The sequence below is a fragment of the Lutra lutra genome, chromosome 12 (genome assembly GCF_902655055.1).
Source record: "Lutra lutra chromosome 12, mLutLut1.2, whole genome shotgun sequence".
In the NCBI taxonomy this organism is placed as follows: Eukaryota; Metazoa; Chordata; class Mammalia; order Carnivora; family Mustelidae; genus Lutra; species Lutra lutra.
The window spans coordinates 41257924-41270822 of NC_062289.1; the positions used below are offsets into that span (position 1 = coordinate 41257924).

The 12899-nt window shown below is 37.2% G+C and overlaps 1 protein-coding gene and 1 long non-coding RNA gene across 3 annotated transcripts in view; one reads left to right on the top strand and one right to left on the bottom strand.

The window, feature by feature from the left end:
- The window catches only part of LOC125082157 (uncharacterized), a 238107-nt gene that overhangs the window by 25699 nt on the left and 199509 nt on the right, over positions 1 to 12899 (top strand). The window lies entirely within an intron of this gene.
- DSG3 (desmoglein 3) overlaps positions 1 to 12899 on the bottom strand; it is a 33596-nt gene that overhangs the window by 11058 nt on the left and 9639 nt on the right. For both annotated transcript variants that reach the window (XM_047697450.1, XM_047697449.1), the window contains exons 2-11: positions 11055 to 11090; positions 10434 to 10562; positions 8896 to 9051; positions 8284 to 8428; positions 7233 to 7399; positions 6240 to 6368; positions 5795 to 5980; positions 3001 to 3272; positions 2013 to 2152; positions 1144 to 1368 (exon numbers count right to left, since the gene is read on the bottom strand). In XM_047697450.1, coding sequence (XP_047553406.1) covers positions 1144 to 1368; positions 2013 to 2152; positions 3001 to 3272; positions 5795 to 5980; positions 6240 to 6368; positions 7233 to 7399; positions 8284 to 8428; positions 8896 to 9051; positions 10434 to 10562; positions 11055 to 11090 — 1585 coding nt within the window. The remainder of the gene's footprint in view (positions 1 to 1143; positions 1369 to 2012; positions 2153 to 3000; positions 3273 to 5794; positions 5981 to 6239; positions 6369 to 7232; positions 7400 to 8283; positions 8429 to 8895; positions 9052 to 10433; positions 10563 to 11054; positions 11091 to 12899) is intronic.

Below are 12899 nucleotides of genomic sequence, written 5' to 3' on the forward strand. Positions count from 1 at the left end.
CCACTACCTCCGCTGATCCTGATAGTTTTCATCCGTGTGCGCAAAGGCCAGTGGTATAGGATGTTTTGAGGTGACAGCCTGTGGCCCACCTGACTCATGAACATGGATTATTCTCCGTTCTCCATTCCTATGTTGTCCCTTTCTAAGTGGGCTCCCTTAGCAGCTCTTGTAAGCTGCAGAGCTGTGTCAACTAAACCACTCTTAACATCTTAACCCCTTTGATGTTATGCCTGATCCACTCAGTCTAACCACTGTTGCCTTGTCCTGCTTCACTCAAGCTGCCATGTCCAATGCTAGGTCCTGTCTCTCTCTGATGTTTCTTTTGCAGGTTTTTCATTGGTCATATGCTGGTAAACCCATTTGGAGCCAAAAGCTACGTGGATACTTTGGAACCAGGGACTTCCGCCTAGATCAGTAAGGGCTTAGGAAAGAAGACCACAGAGAACAAGAATGCTTTGGTGACTCTAGCAATGGTTGATACCTATGACTAGGGAACAATAGAGCACATTCATGGAGGGAATCAAGATTGGTTCAGCAAAGATCTAGAGACAAGTGAGAAGATTCTTATTAAGTTCAATGGCTATTTCTAGGAGACACCTAGAAAACATAAAACTTGTAAAATTAGCACGATAAAAGTGAGAAGAAAAGGAAGGATGGATGATGAACTCTTTCCCACTGGCTAGTAGGAATTTCAGTCCGCCATGCTGTCAAGATTCCTAACTAGTGACAGACTAAGTAGCACTTCCTATGAGCCTTGAACAGGCAACCCCTCCTGTGCTTCATGTCTGTTCACAGTCTGCCTGGTTAGGAAAAGTTTATATAGTTAGAAATTTAAACAGCTGTGCAATAAAATTGATGGCTAACTCTATTCTTTTTATGGTGTGCTGTGGAGGCAGAAATAAGACATTAAAAATACAAAACAATTAGATTGCACATAAAAAATATTAAATAGCATGAACATATCATTCCTCTTCTCTTTTGAAGAAAGAAGAAATTCATGAGGCTAGACCACATCTTCATTGCAAAGAACTTTTTCAGTTATTCTTGGAAAAGACTTGCTCCCAAATGAACTCTTTTATCCCTCTGAAAATATAAAGAAGCAGCAACTTTTTCATTTACAAAAGCAAGTTTACTATTACTCACCATTGAGTGTTGTGATACTCCAGACAACTGGCAATTTTAGTGGTTGCTCCTCCAGAGAAAACGTGTAGGGACCAGAATACTTATTGTCTAGTGCTCTAGCTGAGACAACCACAGAAGATTGTGAACTACAAATTGTTTTCTTTTCAAGGATGATTGTTGGACAATTTTCATTAAAACCAGGTACCTCAACATATATGGTGCCTGTAGATGTTTTACCTGTGTTTTCTGTAAGAATAGCATTTTAGAGTTAAGGACATATACAGAATACGTTGTACCCCAAAAAACCTTTTAAATGTCACTTGCATGCAGCCAACATAGTATGTCTTCTCGTGAGAAATTATATTCGTTATTCTTACAAGTAAAAGATGTCATTTAATTTCTACATCTTGTAAAGAGCAAGCTTAAATTTATTAACTTGGCTGGTGTCTCTAGTAGCATAGGCTATTAATTTAATATGCTTGGAACCAAAAACTGTAAGGTGACGAATTCACTGATTACAAATGAAATCAACATAAAAACAAGTTTTCTTAAATGTATCCTACTGCATGAACCCAGCACTGTGTGGAAGATTTTTGCTCCTAAGGCTTGAGTCAAAGTATTTGGAATAAACAATGATTTATTTTTACTATCCAAGATACAAAAGTTTATTGAAGAAAATTTTTTCAGTGTTGACAATTAAAAACAATAAAGCAATGAAGTAAAAATTTCTCTGTTGTAGGATTATGAATAATTGCTGTCATTTCCCTTAGTACTTTTTGCTCTTTCCTCAGGTGATATGATTTTTGGTGTTTATTCTTTTGTTTTATTTTCTTATGTTTGCTTATTGCCTGAGCATTGCCAGGAGCCCCATTTTGAAATATTTCTCTTACCGTCTATGGCCAGAACCTCAGCTGTGATTGTCCTGTTAACTATGAAAGTAGAATCCCGATCGATGTTTTTGACAAATTTGATCTGAGCAGTTTTTGAATCAATGAATAGTAAACCACCATCATTACGTCCCATGATATACCTGTTTATGACAGAAAAAAATATATAGTTTTTTTTCAAATATGGAATGTTTACCTACTTAATGAAAATAGCTGATTTTATGTTTAATGTACTTATACTTAATTTAAGACATGGAAATATACAGTGGCAGAAAATCAGCATAGTAGCGTGGACAAGCAGTATTTCATAATCCCTAAGTATTAGCCTGATTTTTCAATTTTCTTCTCTGTGCAATAAAATAATTTCTTTCTTGCTCTTACAGTATCTACTTTGCCTGGTGTTCTTATATTTGGGGCATATTCATTTTCTATGTACAGTTTTATTTGATTGCACCATGGTCTTCTGGTGAACTACTCTTTTTATTTTTATTTATTTATTTATTTATTTATTTATTAAAAAGATTTGTATTAATTTATTTGACAGACAGAGATCACAAGTAGGCAGAGAGGCAGGCAGAGAGAGGAGGAAGCAGGCTCCCCGCCAAGCAGAGAGCCCGATGCGGGGCTCGATCCCAGGACCCGGGGATCATGACCTGAGCCGAAGGCAGAGGTTTTAACCCACTGAGCCACCCAGGCACCCAGAACTACTCTTTTTAAACTCAACAGAAAGTTTCTGTAAGATCTTTTCCTGATTCCTCTCCATAGGCTAAGGCATTCTTCTCTTAGTTTCCACTTTAACTTATGCTTATGTTTTCTTTGCTCATAGCCCATGATGTTCCAATGATTTGGCTATAAGTCTCTTCTTGAGTTAGCCATTTCCTTGAGTTGGTCCCTTTGTGTCTCTTTGTATTCTTGGCATATAAAAGTTTATATTATTTTGTAGTAGCTTAAAAATTAAAACCACATCAGAATAATGTAAAAACAGTCTTACTTGACATATGAGGCAGTTTTGTTAGTATCCTCATCAATGGCTTGATACATTCCCAGAACATAATTGACCAGTTTTTTACTACTTATGCCTTTCTGCACAGTAAATGTCTTGGAAGCAGGACGGAATGTAATTCCTTCTTTAATGTTGACTATTTGGATCGTGACTGGGGTTGACTGCACTCGATACTGAGAAATTATTGATTGGTGAAATTCAGCTTTGTTTTTGACAGCAATACCAAGTTGTACATTTTGTAGTTGTTCATAATCTAGAGCCTAGAGTAATAAATAAATAAATAAATAAATAAATAAATAAATAAAATGAGAAGGAAAGAAGTATCACAGAGATACAATCCAGCAAACCCAGAATAGGATAAGAGAACTCTATGTCCCATGCTATGAATGACCCTTTTATTTCTATATACCAAAACAGCCTCAGAAGTCATTATAATGTTGAGATGGAGAAACCATTGAAATTCTTAACTCATAAGACCTCACCTTGGTAACTGATATTTACAAAATGGCAGACCTCTTTTTAGACTACTAAAACATCATTATAGTTTCTTTAGGCTGTGTGGTACAATGGAAAGAATCCCGAATTTGCTATGATAGCATGGCTTGAATACTAACTAGTTCTGCTGCCTAATAGTGGTGTGACTCATGGCACAATACTTAATTTCTCTGATTCTCAAATTTTTACTTTGAAAAAAACTGCAAAACTTCACCTCATCAGATCATTGTGAGGACTGCACAAAATTAGTCCCATAATACATTCCTATAAATAAATGGCAGTTATAACCATTCCCAGAATAGCTATTGTATTCATGTGTAATAGTGTCTTTCCTGACTGGAAATTCCTAGGTGGCAAAGGCAAACTCTCATAATAAATTTAGTTGGCAAATATGCCTCTGCAAAGCAGTGTGTGGGGGGGGGTGGCTCCCCAACTCTTTGTAGAACCATTTTTAGATGGTCTTGTATGATAACTATTTGTTTGACCCATTAATTGGGGTGGCCCAAGTCAAGTCCTGAGGAATCCCAGGAGGGCTTTTTCTTTCACTGATATATTTTTCTGAGTGTGATGAGATAAGAAAATATTCATTTGTATTACATTTATACATTACTGAAAATAATTAAGGTAAGGGATCTGGATTTGAGTTTTTAAGTTTGCAATGACTAGTTTTGTTAGCTCTTCCAGTGGCATGGAAGAGAAAGAGTAAGTGGAAGAGAAAATATAAATAGGTAATTATAATATAATGGGTAAGTGACAGAAGAAATTCTAGAGTCTATGTGCAAAAATGAGTCAACACTTCTGCTGGGGACAGTTAGGAAACCTTCTGAGAAGTTTCAAGGGAGTTGAGTGTTGAAGGTTGAAGGTTGAGGAGGAGTTTTTCAGCAGAGGTGAAACATTTGCAAATGCCCAGAGTTACAGAAGGTGACAGGGTGAGAGGCCTTGTCCACAGTTCTGAGGAGGCCGAAGGTCATCTTCAAGGCCAGCAGCTGATCATCAGTCCTGGCTGCAATTAGAGTTCTCTGTGGAGCCATTAAGTCCTGTCTTCTGGGCTTCCTCACAGACCAACTGAACCAATTGTTCCTATATTCCCGCTGGTGATGCAAATGAGCAATGAGTGGAGGGCCACTTTCACAGCCAATGGAGAACAAGGAAAGATTTTAAAGAACAGAGTAATTCACATTGGTAGTAAGAGGATGAAGGGAAGTAGAAACAGGAGGTAAGGAGATCTATCAGGAGTGATTACAGTCATGTAGGAGTAAGAAGGAAAGGCCCTGTAGATCACAGGCCATAGAAAGGAAGACCAGTGCCAGACTTTAAGGACAATTTCTAGGGCAGAATTGGATGACTGGCTGTTTGTTGTGAGGAAATGTTATGATGGAATAATAAGGCCTAATTTCTCTGATTCTCATCTAGTTTAGAAGACTAGATGACACCAAGACAGGAGAGAGGGAAGACCTCATTTTCAGGGGTTGCTGGGAGTTTATAACACACCCTTGCAAGTGATGGTTATAGCCTTCCCTCTGAAAAGCAGAGTAATAGGAACTGCTCACATGGCTTCCTGCATTTGGGGATTCCAGCAGTTTCCTTGTTAAGGGTCTCTTATGGGTCTGTCACTCTACTGGACTCAAGGAAATAAAGAAAGTCCTATAGAGTTCAGTATGTGCCAAGGAATGCCTTCAAATAGTAGTTATTTTTTCTAGTCTATATCGTGTCCAGGCAGAAATATCCTTATGTTATTGAAGGTTGGATTCTGTATTTGTGTGTGTGTGTGTGGGGGGGGGGTGGCTGTTACAGCCAAGCATGTTAAATGGAAGGTTTACTCAATTGCTCTTTTTTGTATTGCAGATTTAATTATATATGCCCATTTCCCAAAAACTTGTATTTCCCCCCTCTTATGACTGTAACTAATCCACTTAAAGCAAGGTGACAAATTCACAAGCCACAATATCACGTATTCTTGTCCTTTCCCATCTTCAGTTGTAGAGAGTAAACGAGATTAAGTCAAGAAATGGGTTTTACATTCTTGTGCGTTAAGCAAGCGCACCTATAAATATACATATATTAGTGTATTTGTGTTTACTATGATAGCTTGGAAGGAAATAAATCATCCTTCCTGGAAGGAAATACATTTTTTAAAAAAAGCTACCCTTAGGTAATGGGGCTATGCATGTGTCTTTAAAAAATTCTATCTACTTTTTATTATTAATAAGTGAATAAAGTTTATCTGCAGAAATGATAGTTGGGCTCATATGGAATATTTTTACCATGGAAGGGAAATAGGCCTTACCTTAACCACCTTCAGGATGCCTTCATTCGTTCTCGGATCAGTTTGTATCTCAAACCAATTCCCTTCATTTCCAGAGGTGAAGAAATACACTGCAAGCCAATTATCTGTGAATTCTTCGTCCCAATCAGTAACTCGAAATCGAAGCAACTCAGAACTTAAAGTATTTTCCTCAATAAGTGCTGAATACTAAAAAGGAGAGAAGCAGAATTTAAGAGTTCTTGTCAGGTTTTATCTAAAGAGATTCTGAATAGAATTAATCATTAATTCTCACATTATGTGTTGCCTCTTGCTGGTTACTAAATTCTTATATTTTACAAAAGCTTATTTTAAAGAAAAGTGCAGAGAATCTAAATAGAAGCCAGCAGGCAAATGAATACTGAATTAGAATGACAAAATGAAAAATAAAAAATATATATCATGATTCTTCAAGGAGGACAAGGTGTACCTGAGAGTCTTGGAACACTGGGAAATTATCATTAACATCTTTCACTTTGATACTACATTCACATTGAGTTGATAGCCCTTCTCCATCTTTGTCGGCACCACTCACAACCAGCCGATAGCTGCTAACTTGCTAAATTTGGAGAAAAACAAAGAAAAATAATTTATCTCCTGTGCCAAGAATACAAAGAAAACTACCTGCTTCCTATGGGTAAAGAGGTGAAAATATTCAAGCTCCTGGTTTATTCTCTAGAAGGATCACCTGAGTTGTTTCATTGTCCAGCATGGAGGAGGCATGTGGGGCCCTGGAGACCAGGTTTCTCTTTTGTGAGCTTCTTAGGGCAAGAAAGTTACACTTGGAGCAAAAACGGGCAGTGAGGATGGTAGGATGCTTATTTGAGGGAAGTTCACTAATAGAGCTTTCCTATTGGTCTATTTGAGAATCATTTGCATAAGTAATATAAAGTCTGACGGGATATTGTATGTGATCATGATGGCACTGGTGGTGGTGATGGTAGTTATAGTGGTAGGATAATGGGGAAGAGAGAGCAAGGATTCTTTAGTGTTCTGGAAGCAGGGGTAAAATTAAAACTAGTCAGTAGAAAAAAAATGTAACATCAGAGAAGGATTTCTTCCAGAAAGAAATTTCTTCTATCATCTAAGAAATTTATTTTTCTTCCACCTAATAAGGAATTAGTCACAGTTCAGTCTTTGTCCATGTATGCTTCCATGCCTTCTTTTACTCTCCACTTGACCTCCCACTGATATGCTGATATTTGTTTGTTTAGGGTACAACTGATTGGACAGTTCTTAGGTACACATCTCACCCCACTAGAATCATATTGAAATGCAAACAATTTCCCTAGATTGGCCCAGTTGAGTACGGAGAACGTCTTTTCCTTTCTCCTTTCATCCTCAGGTAAAGTGGGGTCACCTCTCTCAACTTTCTTACAATCAAATCTTTTATTATCGAATGTTCCCAAATGCCTTGCTTTACCTCTCGATCAAGAGAATTGGTTAAAGTACGGACTTCCCCAGTGTGTCTGCTTAGGAGGAACATGGGTATGCCTGCAGGTTCCTGAGAGACAATTTTGAAGGCTATTTTAGAGTTCAAGTGGTTTGGTTCATCTGCGTCCGTGGCGTTTAGTATCATCACCAGTGAGTCTAGAAATACAGAAGAATCTCATGAAAGAATATGTAAGAATTGACATTCTTTTCACATTATATATTCAACACAATTTCAAATTGACCTTTGTTTTTTAAAATCTTAAATCTATCTGTATGCTCAAAAATGAATTAAATGTCAGTTGCAGTGTCTCTTACTGTCTTTCTTAATCAGGCGGAACTGTGCTGCCTTCTATAAAAATCTTCCTGTTAGGGCGCCTGGGTGGCTCAGTGGGCTAAAGATTCTGCCTTCGGCTCAGGTCATGATCTCAGGGTCCTGGGATCAAGCCCCACATGGGGCTCTCCGCTCAGCGGGGAGCCTGCTTCCCTTCCTCTCTCTCTGCCTGCCTCTCTGCCTACTTGTGATCTCTGTCTGTCAAATAAATAAATAAAATCTTAAAAAAAAAAAAACCCAAAACTTCCTGTTGTCCTTAAGCCTTGGCTGTGTTGGAGTTGAGACTATTTTCTGTCTTAATTTCTTCCCTTGATGGATGGCATTGTCTTTCTCCCTTTTCCCCAGATTATCCAAGTAATTTAGTGTGTCTCTTCCTTTATAATCTAAAAAGTCTAGCTGATGCATCCAGGCTACCTAAGGCCACCCCTGTAGCTTTATGACTAACCAGGTACTCATGTGACTTATGTATAGAGAGTAAGATACTATTAAGTTCATAACAGGACCATGACCTAGAGATACAATGGCAGTGGATAATTAGCTCAAATAAAAATATTAGAAAGTAAGACCCGGGTTATTTGGATGAATTTTTCTGCAAGACTACTGATAAAACTAGGAGAATAAATTAGCTTATAAAATGATGACTATAGTGATACCTGTATTTTAAAATTAAAAAAAAAATTAGAAGTGGTAGATACTGTAAGGGACTTACTTGAAGCACTATTTTCTTCAATTTCTCCCACAAATATACTTTGTGAAAATACTGGAGGATTGTCATTGACATCTAAAATTTTAACCGTTAGTATAAGTGGTTTCTCTACATCTTGTCCTAGGGCATTTAGAGCATGGCACGTGATCTAGAAAAAGGAGGGAAATGTTACTTAATACTCTATAAACTCAGTTTGCATACTACTAAAACTTGTAGAAATAAAGCCCCTACTAGCATATACAGACTTCTCTTGCACAGAAGAAAAATGTTCCCCCCAAAACTAGACAAAGGAAGTAAAGGTACCCACAGTGGGCAGGCCAGTTAGGCAAGCTGCCCCTTCTTCCAAGCTGGTACTGTCATGTGATACAAAGAGTGTGAAACTCTTTGCAGGATGCATGTTGGACTTCAATGCTTATTCATGCACCCTCCTAGTAAATTCCTTCAGGGGCACATCCAGAAATGAAGGCTCTTTATAAGAGGGACGAACATGGTTATTTGTTGGTGGAATTTTTCATGCACTGATCTCTCTTCTAAATTAACCAGTAGAAGAGTAGCACATTCTAAAGCCACCAGGCACAAACATAAGGGTGCCCAATATTGAGGACATAAACTTACCAGGAAGCTTGGAGTTTCCTCACGATCAACTATGGCTGTTATGTTAATTTCTCCAGTGTTTTTGTCAACAACAAAGATTCCAAAAGGGGGTTGATCAATTCCCATTCCAGAAATTCGGTAGGTAATTTTCTGGGTTGCTTGGAAATCTGAAGTAATCTGAAGCCCCAAACACCCAAAATGTGAATGTGATCATCAGTCAGGCCTTTTCCTTCCCATTTCTCCACCTTCATAGTCTTAAGTTTTCTTTTTATTTTATTCACTCTTTCTGACCCTGTCATTGTTATTTTTTGCCTTGATGAATACTGAGAATGTGAAATATTTCAAACTGTTGCATCTATTGACCAGCATGGACCAACACATATTAATCATTTTGGCTCTAGAATGTTTGCTCAGATTGTGGCCACCATGGTGATGTTAAAATGTGGAGAGAAAGTCATGGATACTTAATATTGAAAAGACTACTTCTGAATGCTCCTTTCCTTAGCAGAGAACATTTTTTGAAAAAAAAGACATTTATTTAAGGGTGCCTGGGTGGTTCAGTCATTAAGTGTCTGCCTTTGGCTCAGGCCATGATCCTAGGGTTCTGGGATCAGCAGGAAGCCTGCTTCTCCCTCTCCCACTCCTCCTGCTTGTGTTCCCTCTCTCGCTGTCTCTCTCTGTCAATTAAATAAATAAAAATCTTTAAAAAAAAGACATTTATTTTAGTTTAAATAGAGGGAGCTGGAGAGAAAAGGGGGAAAGGAACTATACAGTAAGTGTTAAACATGTTTATTAAAATAATTATTTATTATTATTTTGTTTTTATTATTATAATTTTCCAGCTTTTTAATATGGAAAATTTCAAATATATATAAAGTTAGATTAGTATAATGAACCTGATATATCTTATCACCCAGTCTTAATCATTACGAATACATGGGCCCCCAACCATTTATCTTATTGTCTTATCCATATATGTATTTTTTGTTAGCATATAATGTATTATTTGCCCCAGGGGTACAGGTATGTGAATCATCAGTCTTACACAATTCACAGCACCCACCATAGCACATATCCTCCCCAGTGTCCATCACCCAACCACTCCATCCCTCCCTCTCGCCCCCCAGGCCCCCGGCAGCCCTCGGTTTGTTTCCTGAGATTAAGATTCTCTTACGGTTTGTCTCCCTCCCCAGTCCCATCTTGTTTCATTTTTCCCTCCCTTCCCCCCATGACCCCCTGCCCTGCCCCTCAAATTCCTCATCATATATTTTTTTCTATTTGTTTGCTAGAATCCAGATCTAAGCAAGGCATATTCATTGAAATTGGTCCCCCTGTCTCTTAATTATTTTTTATTACTCTAGAAGCCATAGTGCCTTCATCTCATTCTATATTATTATTATTAGGTTTTTTTTTTTTTTTTAATGTGGTTGAAGATACCAGGTTATTTGTTCTATGGACTCCCCAGTCTGCATTTTGATAAATGGATTGCCATATCATTTTAATTTATATCTATTACATTTATTCTGAAAGTGCATATTGCCCCTGCTGATGTGACTTACTTTGGCAATTGGATTCCTTTTTGAGTTGTCTTCTCTTTCTCGGCAGGGTTTTGCAAATTTCACCCATTCACGTTTGTATCTCCTTTTGCCTTGTACAGCAGTATCATCTTCTCCGTGTTGACCCTTTGTCTTATGTGAAAAGGCATCCCATTTTATTATGCACATTGTTAAAAAGCTTTGATTTGAGTATTGCTTATCAACACCTAGGTTGTTTCATAGTATCTAGGACTGTCGAAAGTCTACTTTGCTTGACCTCACACTTTGTCAAGCAAAGAGAGAACATTTAATATCTAAAACAATTACAGAACCATATGGTTTTTAATACTGGCATTGAATCATATTTTGTATTTCCTTTATATATTCCATAATATCTCACTGCTCTGGGTACCTAGGATGTGTTTAATAAAAACCTGTTGATTTGTTTAAAATAAGGAAGAACACATAAGATAAAGTACAATAATGACATTTATACATTCTTGGTATTTAAAATTGGGCTGGTTTTAATTTTATTTTCACAGTTATTTAATAGTTTTAAACATTAAAGAAATATTTACTTTTCCCAATACAATTTTAATTTTTTGAACTATTATTTTAGTTACAAAAAACTTTTTCATACTTTACCTCTATTCGCAATTCTCCATGAACCAATATGAGCACCTGTAGACATTTAAATAAAATCAAGTTAAATGTGAATTCTTCTAATAAATAATTACAAAGATAATCCTGTTCATACTGTAGTTTGTTTCTATTTCAAAAGAAGTGGATTTGTTGAAGCAGTATTCAAACAGTAAAATCCTCTCAGGAAAAAGAAAATATTCTCAGTATAAACAAGTTCTTACAGTTTTTTAATCTGACTTTAGACTTTTAATGGTATACAAAAGAATCTACTGAATTATGCAAAACTGTGCCAAACAGTTGCAACAACCAGACATATTTTACCTGGCTGTTCTATAAAGACTTTCTAAGAACTCTGGAAGATACTGCTTTGGGAAACAGTGGTGAGCATCATTGTGATAAGCTATTAGTTGCACTTTTTTGTTGTATGACAGTGGAGAGGATGGAATACAACTAGTCAGGTTTAGAGAGTGGAACATAAAAGTTGGGGATATGCTGTTCCAATCATAAGTACGGTGTATGCGGGATATGGACCTGCTAATCCCTGCCCTGTTATTTCAGCTTAAATGTTGAGCTTAATTTTCACACTGATCTGAAAAAATTAAATGAGGATAAAATGAAGTCAGGCAGTCTGCGGTCTTTACTTTCTCAAGAACATATGGGATCTTCTTTTGTATCACGTTCCATCTTGTTTTTTACCTAGAATGCATTTTTTTTAACTTGAATATAGTTAACACACAATGTTATGTTAGTTTCAGGTGTACAATTTAGTGATTTGACAAGTTTATACATTATGCTATGCTCACCACAAGTGTAGCTGCTATGTGTCTTGTTACATCAGTGTTACAATATTACTCTTCCTTTTGCTGTGCTTTCTATTCCTGTGACTTAATTCATTCCATACCTAGAAGCCTTTATCTTCCACCCCTCTTCACTCATTTTGTTCAGCCCCCCACCATTCTCCCCTCTGGCAACTATCAGTTTGTTCTCTGTATTGATAGGTCTGATTCTACTTTTTGTTTTCCTTTGCTTTGCTTCCCTTTGCTTCCCTTCCTTTCCCTTTTCCTTCCCTTCCCTTCCCTTTTCCTTCCCTTCCCTTTCCTTCCCTTCCCTTTCCTTTCCTTTCCTTTCTCTTCACCCTTTCCTTTCCTTCCCTTTCCTTTCCCTTTCTCTTTCCCTTTCCTTTCTTTTTCTTTTGGATTCCACTTATAAGTGGAATCATATTGGGTTCTCTCAGTCTGACTTATTTCACTTAGCAGAATACCCTCTGGGTCCATCCATATCGTCTCAGATGTCCTGATATCAGCCTTCTTATGGCTGCATAATTTTCCATTACAGCTTCCTTGTCCATTCATCTGTTGATGGACACTTAGGTTGCGTCCATATCTTGGCTATTATAAACAATGCTGAAATAAGTATAAGGATGTATATGTCTTTGTGATATGGTGATATGGTGTTTTGTTTTCTTTGGGTAAATATCCAGTGGTGGAATTATTGGATCATATTGGATCATACCCATATGGTAATTCTATTTTTAATTTTTTGAGGAATCTCCATACTGATTTCCACAGAGGCTGTATCAATTTCAGTCCCCACCAACAGTGTACAAGGGCTTTCCCCCGCCCCCACATCTTTGCCAACACTTTTTATTTCTTGTCACTTTGATTTTAGCCATTCTAACTGGTAATGATCAGTTCAAGTTTCAACAATTGCCATGAAACTGTTGGAGTTAATGTTTATTATGGTTTTTGTGTTAGTTGCAATTTATAGATCTTTATATTTATTATCTCATGTAATACTTATAGTAGCCATCTGATGGAGATACTGTTATTATAGTCTATTTTATGGATG